The sequence below is a fragment of the Gymnodraco acuticeps genome, unplaced genomic scaffold (assembly GCF_902827175.1).
Source record: "Gymnodraco acuticeps unplaced genomic scaffold, fGymAcu1.1, whole genome shotgun sequence".
Lineage (NCBI taxonomy): Eukaryota > Metazoa > Chordata > Actinopteri > Perciformes > Bathydraconidae > Gymnodraco > Gymnodraco acuticeps.
In genome coordinates, this window is record NW_022990596.1 from 423,264 (window position 1) to 439,139 (window position 15,876).

At 41.6% G+C, this 15,876-nt stretch overlaps 1 protein-coding gene across 1 annotated transcript; it reads right to left on the reverse strand.

The window, feature by feature from the left end:
• Positions 1-6,222: 6,222 nt before the first annotated feature.
• LOC117554463 (WAP, Kazal, immunoglobulin, Kunitz and NTR domain-containing protein 2-like) lies at positions 6,223-10,024 on the reverse strand. The gene is given in 4 exon segments (XM_034228910.1): positions 6,223-8,231; positions 8,865-9,022; positions 9,024-9,182; positions 9,593-10,024. Coding segments are annotated over 4 exon segments (1,737 nt in total). The 5' UTR covers positions 9,812-10,024; the 3' UTR covers positions 6,223-7,030.
• Between the last annotated feature and the right edge of the window lie 5,852 nt (positions 10,025-15,876).

Genomic DNA, 15,876 nt, shown 5'->3' on the forward strand with positions numbered 1-15,876 from the left:
TGCTTGAAATGGTTAAGCAGCTTTGTCTCACTCCAAATGCGTTTCAGACCGGTTTGTTTTCATTGCGCATGGGTGTGTCTTTGACACATGAACATTTTACACATCGTTTATTGCTGATGTCTGTCAAAAACGCCTCTTGGTGTTAAACATCCAATTATAGCAATGCAAATCGGATATTTAATGCAACCAGCAAAGCTCCTTCATCAACGTAGACCAAAGTAGAATTGATAAAACTCTGACTTGTCAACCTAAAAAGGACAGAAGCCAAACGTGTTTTTATTTTTTTAATGTTCATCTCCATCGAAATCCCTAAAAGTCCTAGAATCCAATGACAGCAGAACCTTTGGGAATCGACACGTGCAAACTACAAGCATCTCTCTATCCATCGATCCCTATGTGATAAGGTAAAGGTAGAAAAGAGAAGATATGCGAGAGGTAACAGTGTCCTAGTTCCCCCTACATTGACCAGGTACTATTTTTAGAAAGCAGAAAGATAAGGGGGAAAAGAAACCCCGTCGACAAAAGCAGTTTTATGTTCCGGACAATTTACACCCTCCTTATGCTACGATGACCTTTCTGCCTTCACCGTTCACTCATCCCAGCCCCCCTCATGCCCTCTGCACCTCAATGGCCTCCCTCTGTCCTCTTGTCCTTTCGCCTGTGTCCTTACCTTTCTTGATTCCCTCTCTTGGCCTCCCCCTCCTCCATTTGTATCTGTTCCCCTCTTTCCCATATTCACGTTTCCTCTTTCAGGCTCCAATATGTCCCCTGCTTCTTCTCCTCTGTCACCAAATGCTGCCACATTCAATGCATACATTCCCCTTGAACTGTCCTCAATAGAAATAAAGTGAGAGCTACTGCAAATGTAAAAGTGTATAAGATTTCTGTGATAAAAAAAACCACTTTTTTTAACCATGTTATGCAAGAATGTGTGATTTGTTTTCTCAAATATGAAACCACCTCACTTTCCTCCCCTAATGCCATCAACATTATTCCACTGCACTCGTGTTCTTACTTTGTGGGCTCATGCATGCATTTATAAAGTAAATTAATTTAGTGTGCTGATAGTCCACATTTTATCTTTGTAAAATAGGACTTTCTGCCCCCTTCTCTCTATCCCTTCCCATCTGGCAAATCTTTAGTCTAACCCAACACACAGACCAGCTGTGCCCTGGAGAGCTGCTATTGACAGAGAGAGAGAGAGAGAGAGAGAGAGAGAGACAGAGACAGAGACAGAGACAGAGACAGAGACAGAGAGAGAGAGAGAGAGAGAGAGAGAGAGAGAGAGAGACAGAGAGAGAGAGAGAGAGAGAAATCCACCAGCCCATCTGGCTAACTGCTTGTGGAGGCATTCATCGGGCAAGTGACACAGAGTGTGAAAGTGTGTCATAGACAGAAAATTACAATATGCTTTTCATTTGAGATGCACTCTAAAAAAGACAAAACGGTTACCTGCACTAATTATTATGTCTCATTTAGTTCTTAAAGTTAAACTAATCTGCTTTACATTAACCTCTTTACAATACAAACTGTTTCCTTGAGATAGTGCTCTGATCTCCATTCTTCCACCACATTTAATTTAGAAAAGATTCCTAGAAATTACATTTGACTTGCATTAGTGGAATTATTGGAGGATTGTTTTCTGTGGAAAAATAAACGATTGATACGAGTTTGAATCAAACATTAAGATTACTTTTTTGTGTACATTTGCTCAGACATTTACTTTGAATGCAAGAACTTGACACATCTCAAACAGATAAGCAACAGTTATGCTTAGGCCATTTCATACTGTGTTGTGCTGCCACCCAGTGGAAAACTTCAATACTTGAACAACATAATAATGCAATGTAGTAAATATGGTTTTCCCAATATCTATATATAAATTGAAGTCTCCTACATATATGACACATGATACTTAAACCAACTGCAGCACAAGCTTTACAAAATGGAATCAGCACATTAGTCCCTGTATTGTTGTTTCCAGTATTTTATTCTGTACCGTTACTTTAAGGAAATGTTACTCAAATAGACCTACACAAAAAAAAGGTCCTCCAACTAGTACCGATTTATATAAAAATACATTGCTAAATTAACGTACATTATAGTCGAAGCCCTTCATGCCACCGTGTCCTCTATGGTCAGATACGTCCAATGTCGATGGATGGCACGGTTGATCCTGTTTTAGTGCAGCTTCACTAGAATCAAGCAACAACAAAAGAGAATAAATCAAAAGTAAGCCTACATGCAATATACAATTCCCTACATTGATTAAATTATAGCCTGCCACTTTAACAAAGAGGCTTTACATCCACAGCTGCACCCACAAACAAATAAAACAGCATAAACAGTAAGCTCAATCACACGTTTTGCACATAATAGCTACACACAATGCTAGCGTTTACGTTCTCCTCGGGAGGGTCACATCCATGCAAGTACTCACCTATGAACGTATTTCTGTGAGTCTTGCTTGCATCTCGAAGTCTTCCACCGTCTGCTCCAGGTTCTTCAAAACATAGTTCACTTAGTCCTGCACCTTACTGAACATAAAGCTCCTATATCAAACAAATCACCTGGAGGATCCGCCATGATGTTAGCATTTAGCATGTTAGCTGGACCCAGCACACCTGTCGGTAATTGGGTGGGTGTGGTTGATTGATTACAGTATCTTGATTACACTGAGGTGCTCCCTGGGTGGTGGTTTGTTATAGATAGGCAACATTTGTATTAATTAAGCTGACAACGTCTCCCAAAATCTAAACCATAATGAAGTCATCGTTATTTTTAAATTGAATTGCTATGCATTGTTGTACATCTAACTAACTTCTAGCCCAGGGGTGCCCACACTTTTTGGGCTGGTGCGCTACTTTTGAAATGACCAGCTCACGAGGTCTACCAACCAAAAATAAAATCCCAAATTGCAAGGGTTGCTGAATAACACGTTTTATTTATATATGGGATAATAGGGCTGCAACAAACGACTAATTTGATAATCGATTAATCTATCGATTAATGAAACGACTAATCGACTATTCCTGTATGCCTTGCACAATTTCTCAAACCCTCTTGTTTAGCCATCAACTTTTAGATTTAGCTTGAGGTTGTTTTAGGCATGTGGAAACTATCAATAAAGACAATAAAGATTAATACTTGATTCAAAAATACATATATTATTAAATTAACAAATTGTGAACAAAACTAACATTGCTTTTTATTTAAATTAAATAAATAATATTTCACATCAAAAGAAACAACAATGTTTTAACAAATCGTATTAAATAATCTGATGACAGAACTGTGAACAGAATAGCTGAAACTTTAACAAAATAAAGAGTAACTCAGTTTCCTCTAATCATTAACCCATGTTTGAATCATTGAGTTAACTGCGTGTGTTGCTGCTAGCATACATAACACCTGACGTGGAAACGTTACTCGTGGATGGGGCTACAGAGCTACTAGAAAGACAGTGGAACCCGGTGCATTCCTCCGTCTGAATGTGGTGCACTTTTGCTAAATGTTTAGACACATTGCTCGTGTTACCGCCCTCACATGCTAAACTCTCTTGGCAAGGAGCATTGTTCACCTCAAGACGGGTAACATTTAACCACACCTTGGAGCGCTTCTCTCCGCCATCCCCTCCGTGTGTTTCTGCATGTAGCAGCCGCGTGTGTGTAAACTGCCCTGCCCCCTCGCGCACAGACGGGGGAGAGAGATCTCGTCTCGATTGGAAAGATCGAAAATACACCGACATTTGTTTGTCTTTTTTTATGTTAGAAACGAGTTGGCGACACTAAGATTGCGAGATAATATTTGTGTAGCAATAATACAGACCTTTCTCTTTCTCAACTCGCTACTCGGAGGGAAGTCGCTGTCATATGCCTTGTGAACACTCCGATAATGCCTCTCCACGTTACCTTTCTTTGGCAGAGCGACGCTTGCTTTACAAATAAGGCAAATAACCTTTGAATGTGACATCACAAACAAATATTCTTCCTCCCATTCTGGGTGGAAGTGGTTTGTCTTTAGCTTCTTGCTCGGTCCCGCACTCATTTTGTTGTTTGTCTCTTTAACTTAATTTGAGTTTTCCCGGCACTTGACTGATTTTGTATCGCTTTGCATTCTGGGTTAACAGACTGGAAAGCGATAGGTCGCTTTTTCTGTCAATCAAGTAAACTCGGAGGCCAAGGGAGGAGGGATCAAAACCTGTTTTGTCTATTTTAACGGAACAGGATTTTTTTTTTTATGAATGACTCGCGATCTACCAGCATTGCCCCCGCGGTCGACCGGTCGCCCGCGGTCGACGTACTGGGCACCTCTGTTCTAGCCCCACCTCTACCCCCTTGACACTCCTGCCAGTAAATCTCTGGAGTGCTGCCCTCCTGCGGACATTACACTAGTTTTTTTCTTCCATTCTCACAGTTTATCATTACTTTTTTTATGTAGTCTTGTTAGGGATGTGATGGGGGGGAAAACACAGTAGACTGGAGCAATTGACCACAGGGGACTGACACATATCTGATTCTTTGATCTTGGTTTATCTCAAGGGAAAGCTTGGAGCTAAATTAACCACTATACTATCACACACCACCCAAATCTCCACTAATCTGTCAGTGGTTGATTTGCATTGTGGGTCATTTAGGAGACGCATTTTTATTCAGAATAATGCATAAAATACTAAAATCATATTCTTGCTTTTGCACATCAATTTTGATCCTCTTCATTTAGCTAAAAAGTCTATATTGTGTCCGACCCTATTTTATGAGTTGAATGCTAAATTGGTGGAGTAGTGTTTTCAATAAGTTAACTTGTTGGCTGGATAGCTCATCTGTTAAGGCTTTCTCTAAAATAAAACGTAACTTGGTCATCCAATATTGTGTAATGTTGTACAGTTGTTGTATATGATTCTGCTACATTATGTGGTAATTACAAATGTATCTGTATTAGTTATCTGGAAATAAAGTTGACCATCCCTCTGAACACCATCAAGTTCCTCACTGATACTGTGTCACTGAGGGCATTGCAGCCCCGTCCTTTCTTTATGCCTGTGGCTGTCTGGCTTATTATTATGGTCTGTCTGGGAAGCTGCCTGGCTGGTGGTCTCTAAGTGAACTTGATACTGAAATCAGCAGCCGGCTGTGATGTGTGGAGCATCAAGGGGCCTTTGCGGAGCTAGTCTGGAGCTCAGCCAGTCACTTAACACTTGTCAACAGTTCTAATGAAAATGGCCTTTTAGTTGGTGGCCTCTTTTTCATTATCAGGGTCAGAGGTCGTCACTCAAGGCTGGCTGTCTGTCGTGTGAATGAGCAGACAGATGAGGAAGAGAGCTGAGGAAGGGGGTTAGAGAAGGGGATATAAGGGCAGAGGGGGAAGGGGAAAAACATTAACTTGCTATTTGGTTCCTTATGTTCTGTTTCCTAAATGCCATGCTGAGCCAGGTGGATAATTTTGTATCAGACCGCTCTAGTGTCAATCCTGAGTTGATTCTCCTCTCACCTTGTGTTTGTTTGTAACTTTATTCTCATGCATGTTGGACTTTTTCAACGTCATAATCTCTTTCACACCAGGATCCAGCCACAAGATACACCACAAACAGTTATGTTGTCTTTTAGTGATAATTAAAGCATCAAGCTATATGCTAACTTAAGGGAATACACTCCATAAATTGTACTTGACCTTTACTCTCCTTCCATTCCTCTCACTTTTTAATATAAAGTCTCTTTAACACAGATGTGGCTAACTGAGTGAGTGAGAGAGAATCAGCCGACATCCCTCTCCTCCTCCTCCTTCTTCTCCTCCTCCTCCTCCTCCTCCTCCTCCTCCTCCTCCTTCTCCTTCTCCTCCTCCTCCTCCTCCTGTTCCCCTTCACCCCGGCCTCTTGCACATGAAAGGGGCCGCGTAAGGCGAATAGATGGCCGGTGGGGTGTGTGCTATGCAAGGGCCCCAGACCCAGACACAACACAACACACAGCTCTGCGGGCCACCACAGCTGGGCTGGAATGTGACCTGCTTCAGACTCGGCCCTGTGTGTGTGAAATACAAGTGGAAGGAGGAGGACATGGATGAGGGGATGCACTGCATGCATGAACTTTTTGATAAGTTGTTAGCATGAATATTTGGCCTTAAACAAAGGGAACAGAACAACATCACAAGGCACAGACTTCTGTATTTTCTAAATCATCTTTATTTGTTTTGCCATCATATTCCATACAAAATAATGGACACTAATATATCATAGATAACATAAAATGTGTCTGCTCTCTGTGTAATTAGACTCACAGAGAGACTTTCTGTCTATATATATATATATATATATTTATATCAAAAGCCCTATAAGGAATAAATCAAGATAAATAAATACAAAGTACAGAAGTCCACATATATATTCTGTATTGTAAATAAAAACTTATCAAAACAGACTCCACAAAATGTGGAATCCAAGAGCTTATTTGATTCTGGTAGATAAACTGAGGCTTCGCATTGCATTATTGTGAGCTCAAGTGCTCCGGACAGATGTTACACAATGTCCATTTTGGGATAGCCCACGAAAACATAAATCAAACTTACCAGTGATAATAAAACATACCCAACAATGAACGTTATTATTGTATTTCAAACAACATCTGAGAGGAAAGCTATAATGAAGTTATAGTCAAAGGCTGCAAAGATAACAAATACTTTGTACAGGGTATATGTTTGTGACTAATACTATTTCTACCTGTCCTCATCAGACAGTGTGCCCTATGTGCGACATCAAAACTGTCTAAGCTTGATTCTAATAAGAAAATAACTTTTAAGACAGTTTTGACTCAGCACCTGAATACAAACTAACAAAAAGGATCAGTGAGTGATTTTCTGGGATCTGTTAATCAATATTGATCAAAGTAGGAAAAGAAGAAACATCTAGAACAGGCAACAAAACATCCAAATGTTACAGATAAGTTTTACGTTTACTGGCAGTCGATCAGACTGGTGAGGTTACAGCTTGTAATAATCAGAAAACAAAACTGTTTAACAGTGATTGAGACTTAGAAGACTACTGGACAGCAGAGAAATCTTTAATAAAATCACAGGTTTTCTTGTGGATAACCTCACGAAGCTTCCTGATTCTACGAGTGCTGGAGGAGCCTACAAAGCTGTCGGGCTGCAGGACGGCCATCCCGTTCTGAACATCCCCCATGATGAGGAGCTGCCCGTCGGCTATAGTGATATTGGGGCAGGGACAGTTCCAGTCCATGTTCAGTAGAGTCACCTCCAGCGGCTCTTTGCCAAAGAACCTCAGACCCATCTTCTCATCTTTCAAGATCTCCACCACTGTCACCAAAGCGTGTCCTGACTCTTGCTCCTCCGTCAGCTCGGTCACACGCCCCAGAATCACAAAGTCAGCCTTGCAGAAGCTGGTGACCATCTTTGCTCGGGGTTTACATATCTTGCAGTTGTGGTTCTTCGGAAAGGGACACATCTCTTCGCAGGCTTCTTTAGACTCAAAGTTGTTCTCGTTGCCACCGCAGCCTCCGTACACGAAGGACTGGCACTTTTTGAGCCCACTGCTGTAAGCCCAGCGAGGCTCGTAGGCCTTGCACGGCCCTTGAAGGCTCGGTAGGCTGCAGGGGGCTGAAAGCTCTCCTCCACATGACAGCATGCACGTGCCGTAGGTGTCGAAATGGTTACGGTTTTTATTGCACTGACTGTAGGTGAAGGTGAAGCAATTGTTCCTCTTTGGTTCGTAGTACCAGCTCATGCTCTCTTCTCCACAGTCGTCTGTGTCTGGTCTCTTAAGACACTCTTCAGCTGGAAATGGCAGGTTTGTAATATTCCCTATTGCCTTCTTGCCTTTTGCCTCCTTCCTGATCACTACCAAAGGAAAGTGTACTGATACACTTCCCCCAACGTTTTTGGCTGTACATGTATAGATGCCGGCATCCTGAAGTTGCGCGTTGTATATGACCAGCTGGCCAATGTTAGTGACCACCACGTTCCCTCGGACATGGTTGGGTTTCATCACGGTGTTCTCTTTGCCCTTCAGTTGTTTCTCCCAGGTGATTTTTGGATGTGGCTTCCCAGAGACCTCACACAGGAAGCTGGCTGTCTCACCCACAAAAACAGCCTGTTGGGTGGGGCCGCTGTGTATGGTGGGGAGCTGGATGTCAGCTGGGAGGGTGGTCTGGAGGGCAGTGGTTGGATGTAGGGTTGTCTCTGCTGGGATTGGACTGGTGTTTGGCCATGTCAGATGGTATCTGTAGGTAGGTTTGATAAGAAAGGAATTAATCAGAGCAAGACAATGTAAAAGATTTTTCTTTGAAAGGGCTAAATACAACATTCAGAGCACGTTTGCGGTGCTAGCAGCTAATGTTGTTACCAGAGCGGAAAGTGCTAACATAGACAAAAGCCTGACAGAGCTAACATAACAGGGTTAATCTTGGGGGGAGTTTGAGGTTTGTGGAGGCATACTTGCGCAACAATGACATCCAGCCACTGTGGGGCGGGAGGCGTTATCAGCTGTTACTACCATATGAGCGCATTATAAAGCAATGGTCATTAGCAATTCAGTGATTAACACACAAAAGGACTGGCATGGACTAACACTGCAGGCACAACTACCAAATAAAAAGCTTGGATAACAACACGCAGAACCCGACTTCGCTGCTGAGGACGCCGTTACTCAACCATATCTTTACTTTAAATAGTTGTTGCTGTTATATAATTTGTTCTTAATGTTGTATTTAACACCTTTATTTACAATGACATATTACACACAGAATATCTTTCTATGAGTTTTTCTAATTTAATTTTGAACACTAATCAAAGATAACTTTACCTCATTACACCAAAAACGAAATAGTAGATATGTAAAATACTTAACATGTTACCTGCAGGTGACCTCAGAGATAGAGATACCCTTGGAACAGGCCTCTGCATCCATGTAGCACTTGTTATAGTACGTCATGCCGTCAGAGGCGCATGTGAAGTGGGGTTCTCTCTCACAGCGGTCCCGGCACTTACAAACAGGCTGGCTATCCCAGATGTCGCCACTCGGACCCTTGCTGAGAGCACATGAACTTGTCGCAGGTGGCGCCCTCTGGCATTCCTATGGGGCCCTTGTTCCCCTTGACGTCTATATAGCGTGATGCCACACAGCTTTTGTTACCACATACATTAGGGCAGCACTTCTCAAATGTCTCACAGTCCTAAAATTGGAAAAGAAACACAGCTTTTGTATTACTGTTTTTATTTATTTTTTCAGTAAAAATGTAATTATGCATAAAACATAAAAATGGTTCAATTGTTGGTCTTTCTTGACAAAATGTTACTTGCCGATTATGTCTATATGTTTTCTGCGTTCATGACAGCATTAATAAATAAATAAATGTGTTTAAATGTCTAACATTACCTAACCATAACTTTTACTTTGTTGAATTCTGTTTCTGCTTTACTTTTTATCCCTCATGCAGCAACTCATGCACAGTGAAAAGGAAAATATTGTTGGTGGATTTAATGATCTAGCTGTTTGACATTCAGGTTTTTTTTCCATCATACCCTTTGTCTAGACTCTAAGCCCTGTCTTCTACACATTTCACTTTTCACGTGCAGCACTCACCTGGTCAAATTCGCACTCGCGCATGCAGGTGCTCATCGCATCCACCCACAGGTTGGGGTTCAGATCATTCGGGCACAGACCTGCGTGAGAGTACACCACTTTTGACACAGACATGGGCATTGGCATTGCTCTCACGCGGCAGCTGTCCATAAAAAGGAGTAAAGCATAAAAGTGTCCCAGCAGAAACCAAATCCATCGGGGAAACAGCATCCACCACATATCCGACGCGTAACAGAATGGACGCTAAAAATCGTGAAAATGCAAGTTTCAAATGTTGGAAAAAACTCTTTCAAACTATCTTCAAACTTCACGGAAATCCACGAATCAGAAACGGAACAAAAGTAGAGAAACTATCGGAGCGTGCAGGACCGGTCTCGATGTAGAGAGCTCTCCAGGTTTGTCGCTCCACGTTTAATAGCAGCGAGAGATTAGGGCTGCGGTGAGGAAACCCTCTTAAATTCTAACTACATGAATTACAGTGACCTGTCTATTCGGACAGCAAATCCCAGCTGAGTTACAGTTATGATCAACGTAATGAAAAAAAAAAAAAAGGAAAAGCCCACAGTCTGCAGGCGCTGTTTCATAAAGGACTGGCGAGACACCTGTGCGTAAAGGCGCTGGCTGCCTTAACCCTTAGCTTGCAGAGAAGTCCCAGACTTAGCAATGAAATCATTATAAACATTTTTTCATTCAATTATCGCACACGTGCACACTGTATCTTCATGCCTCATATGAATATAAATGCTACTGATTATTTATTTTAAAAAATGCTATTTTGTAGTAACATAAGTCAATGTATAATTTATATTAGCTTACAATTACATTTTTGCTTATAGTTATTATTGGGTAGTATTTCATATTACAAGATGCTTTGTTTGTTAAAAAAAAAACATCTTCCGTCTGTAAAATCTCTCCCCTTCAGCAGAACACAAATAAGTCCAGGAGATGGCACCAAACTCAGTGTTCCCTAGACTTTTGAAGAACATGTTGTGGTTTAACTTCTGCACATATTGAAGTGTAGATGTGGTTACAATATGTATTCATATATATATATATATATATATATATATATATATATGTTTTTTTGTTGTTGTAACTTTTAATGGCTAAACATTTTGGGTGGTGATTAAGTGAAACCACCTATATTTCTAATCCTCTTCCTTTTCTATAAAGGAGAAAACAAGAGAAGCTTTTTTTGTCATCCATAACAGGTGCAACCTAACATGATCAACATGTCTCCATACACCAAACATCCCAGTTAGCGTGTTTGATACTCCATCAAACAAATGGAATATTAAATTGTTTGAATTCAAAACCACAAAGGTCCTGTTTGACCATTTCTTTAACATTTTAAAATCCTATTTACAAGCTATTTTATATTAAAAGCATTTTCAAAGTTGTTAAATTGTTGTTATTGTTCAGCGATGCAGAGCATGGAACCACATTGGGAATGCGATGAGGCTGTAAGAAGTCTCCGAACAGCTTGATCTCATGTTGTGAAAACCAGGTTTCTTCAAAAGCAAATTCTAGGAAGTTTTTAGGGTTGAAAGGGGCCTTTAAAACAAAACAAACAGGATGGTGGTCTGTTTGGATGTGAAGTTAACCGAAAAAAGAATGACGCAACAACTCAGACCCACCAATAGTGATTTAAGAACATCCTTTAACCCAATAAAACAGTTTTTGCTTATCTTAAAAATTGTTATCTTTAGAAGAACAAAGGGTGTGTGTGGGTGTGTCTGTGTGTTAGTGTATGTATGGAGTTTTTGCATCCCTGCTGAGTCCAAAGAGGCCCACTGCTCTGCAGGCTGAATCCTGTCTTAGCATACTAAAACAGGATTCAGCCTGCAGTCTGTGAGCAATGTCTCAAAAAACACACATAAGTGCACACACACACACACCACCACACAATTAAAAGTCATACACATGCATGCACAACAAGTAACCAATTATAAAGTGGATATAGTTAAAAAACACGGATTATTTAGCTGTCAATACTAACATTCACTAAAAGAAAATGGATGTGCACATTACACACTATCCATTTCACATACATATGCATGCTTTCAATGTAATGCAAATGCACAAACACAGTCAAGCTGTGTTTTCAGGGTCTTCCCACTCTCTCACCCCTAACCTTCACCCCTGCAAAAGCCTGCATTCCCAGCATAGCCGACACTGGGGATGGGGGCACTTCCCATATTGAATAAAGCCTCTGACAACCCCATGTCAGGAGCTCTAGATTTTAAAACGATTGTCTTCATTCAGACCTTGACTTTGACCTTCTCTCACTCGCTTTCTGGGGAGGATGAGAAGACAATGCTGCAACTCAAGTGATGTCTTCACTAATGTTTTTTTCTTCAGAATATGACAATATGTGGTTATGGTGACGTAAAGCTTGTAAATGGGTATACAAATTATACAACATATTCACTATTACAAGTTAGTCAGTGAGCGTTAAAAGTGGCTGGTCGCCAGATTTAGTTATCTACAGACAGAACAAGATAGCTGTTTTCCCTTAGGAAACGAGTGTTAATAACCTTTATGCTAAGCTAACAGGTTGGTGGCTGCAGCCTTATATTGAAAGGACGATATCCTATCTATCAATCTCAGATCTAACTCTACGCCAAATAAGAATACTTTCCAACATGTTTGAACAATTCCTTTTATCATTTGCTGTATGTGGGATTGCACTGCTAAGGCAAGAATTAAATGCTTGTAACACTCCATTTTCCGGATGACCCATTCTTACAAGGCTCAGCATCCGGTTTTCGCTATGAGTGGTCGCATTTGCGAGAGCTCCCGCTTTGGAGGTTATTCCTCACGATTTTTTTACATATTTCATCCTCCTGACAATATGGATTATGGACCCCTACCTCAACTCATCAATGAGGCAACATCACTTAGAGAAGGAGAGTAATGAAAGCGGGGATAAAATGAACCACAATGACTTTATACCTTCTCAACGGCTGGGAAAGGAAACACCCTCGCTTTTGGAAGTGCAAGCATTCATGCATTATAACTGCAAACCCAGACGCGAAAGTACTCACCCCCGTCAGGGCAAACTAGACCGAAGAAGTATGATCGTCTTGGTCTTATTGTTAGCGGGAGACATCCATCTGAATCCGGGCCCGGTGCTAGCATCACAACTAGCATCAACTAGCATCACAACTAGCATCTCTCCGCTGCAGCAACAACTACGCGACGACAACAGAGACCGTGGAGACAGCGGAGACCGAGGAATAAACGGAGACTTCGACATTCCCCCCGGGGACGCCTCGGCAGACAGACACGCATGAGGCAGTGACGAGAGGAAGAGAAACCGATATCCGAGGGAAACAATATCCGCCATGTTGTTAGCCACCCCTGCTAGCATATCAACGGCTAAAGCTACAACGGAGCCTCCCTAACTAGCTCACATAATTAAACCTCTCCATAAAACAGGGAAAAGTACCCAAAGACTTCAAAATTGCAAGAGTAACCCCCCTGCACAAAAAGGGCAGCAAATTGGACCCAGGCAACTACCCGCCCCTGTTTCTCGACTTACCTCCATCTCGAAAGTCATGGAAAAAATAGTATATGAAACAGGTCGAAAAGTACCCTCGCGGAAAAGAAACTAATCTATGAATTTCAATCTGGCTTTAGAACATCCCACTCCACTGACACATGCCTTCTTTATTTGAGCGACCACATCAAACAAGAGGTGGACAAGGGCAAGTACTGCGGCATGGTGATGCTGGACCTACAAAAGGCTTTCGACACTGTCAATCACCCCATTCTGATTGACAAGCTAAAAGCAATTGGTTTGATAAACTATCGGTAAGCTGGATGCAATCCTACCTGGAGGGCGAGAGAACAGATGGTGGAGGTAAACGGTACTCTGTCCCCCCCCCCCCTCCCAGTGAGCTGTGGTGTTCCACAAGGAAGCATATTAGGTCCGTTACTGTTCCTAATTTATGTAAATTGACATGTCATCAGCATGTGACTGCAACTTGTTCCTGTTCGCGGACGACTCAGCCCCTGCTGGTCTCTGACAGGAACAGATTGCAGGTTGAAAAAAACCCTCAGCTCCGAGCTCGGCAGAATCTGCACCTGGCTCGCCGATAATAAATTATCATTACAACCTGGGTAAAAACAGAGTCCATTCTCTTCGGTTCGAACATAATCTCAGCAAATCCGACGACTTCTTAGTTGCAGTGGGCGACATTATTGTCACAAGTAAGAAGGAAATTACATACCTAGGATCTATTCTTGAGGCAAACCTCTCCTGTGACAAATGGCATCCAATGTAATAAAAAAAGTCAATCAAAGAACTAGATTCCTATACCAGGATCTCCTCTCTGGTAAACAAAAACACCCTGAAAAACTCTGGCAGGAGCACTCATTCAAGGGGTACTATGACTATGCTTGCACGTCATGGTACCATAGCACCTCCAAGGCGCTAAAAATAAAACTTCAAACATCGCAAATAAACTGGTCAGACTACTGCTTGACCTTTCATCTAGAACCCACCCTCACCTCTGCCCACTTTGACAACCTAGGATGGCTTAGAGTAGACGACAGAGTACAGCTACTTGCAATGGGCCTGCTCTACAAGATCCACTACACCTCTATGGTACCCATGTACATGTCAAAATTCTTCCCAAAGGTCAAGGAATACCATGATCATAAACACCAGAGGGAGCTCCACAAATCATGTGAAACCCAGATTTGGCACAAAAAAAGGGGGAATACACGTTTCGCAATTATGCCACATCAAGGTGGAACGCTCTTCCCACAACCTGTAAAGGAAGTAAAACTATACTTACCTTCAAAACCTCTCTTAAAGAGCACCTTCGGGGGAGAGCATTGCAAAACTAGGCCCCGGTAATGGTACAAATATCAACCTGTCGTTCAATGGACAGCTTCCCCCCCCCATCTATGTATATACTCCGCATTTTAGACTCTGTTACTAACTGTATATCTGTAGACTTGGTATGTCTTAAATGTCCGGTTAGGATGTATTAGAACGAAATCTAAAATGAAAAGTGTAAATAAGCAATCTGTATGTAAAAAACCACCTGTATGTAAATTGTAAATAAGCCATCTGTATGTCAAATATGTCTTATATGTCTTAAATGATATGATGAATTGGAAATGGGGGACCTGATGTAAACAAGACGAAAGTCTTTCTCTGGTCTGCATCCCCTTAACAATTGTATGTTTTGAGCTGTACTGTACTGTACCCAATATACAAGCTGTTAATAAACTTTTCAATCAATCAATCAGCCTCAGCTTTGTTCCAGCAGCCTGTAGCTCCACTCGGACAAATTACTCAGAGGGATAAACCGCTCACGGGGTTCCTCGGTTTGTAGGATGTAGGCCACTGTACTATACGGATATAAGCTACTATACATATTACCTCACCATTAATCTCTCTATGGTGTAATGCATGCATTCTTGTCGTTTTAAGTAGCCCTGTATATTGGCTTTGTGCATTATGCCTGTTAGAGATAGGCACATATCGCACCATGGGCCAGAGTCCAAGCTCATCGAGCAAGCCACGTACCTGTGAGTAACGTCGCCTTATGTCTCCATTTCTAAAATGCTCTTAAGGGTTCTGGACCATGTAGTTCCCTCACGTCTCTCGCCCATGGCTGAGTCCTGGGAAGCTGGTCAGAAACAATGAAAGTGTTATGACTGTTCATACTAAGCTTATTATGAGTGTCTCACTCTAGAACAAAGGAGAGAGACACATCCAGCCACAGCAGGGCCCTAAGCTGCTTCCTCAGCCTCAGTCTAGACACACAACACAACACGCCGATGGACAGACATGCAACAACGGATTCACGGGCGTTCACTGAAATGTATACAACATGATCACCATAAATTCCTTTATCCCTATATTTAGATTGCACAGATACACACATTTAACTTTCTCAACACCATTCTGCTTAGATTATGCAATATTTGTGCTGTCCGGATTGCACTGAACATCTGCTCGCCACATGAACACTATTGTATTCTTTTCACTGAAGAGGTTAAGGATTCCAAAGACACACGAGTGTGTCAGTACGACCATTACTTAGGTGTTGTTTATGTTCTTTAAATCCCAAAGGGAACATAACAAAATGTCAGGTTATTTAAGTTCAAAACAGAATGTACAACAATGGCTTGTTGTGCAAATGAAGGTCAAAAGAAAACACTTGCAGCTGGACGGAAGAATACTGAACTTTGAAATATAAAACATTACTGGAAGGACTTTGACAATTATGGAACTAAGTAGTCGTAACTGACAAGGTCAATTG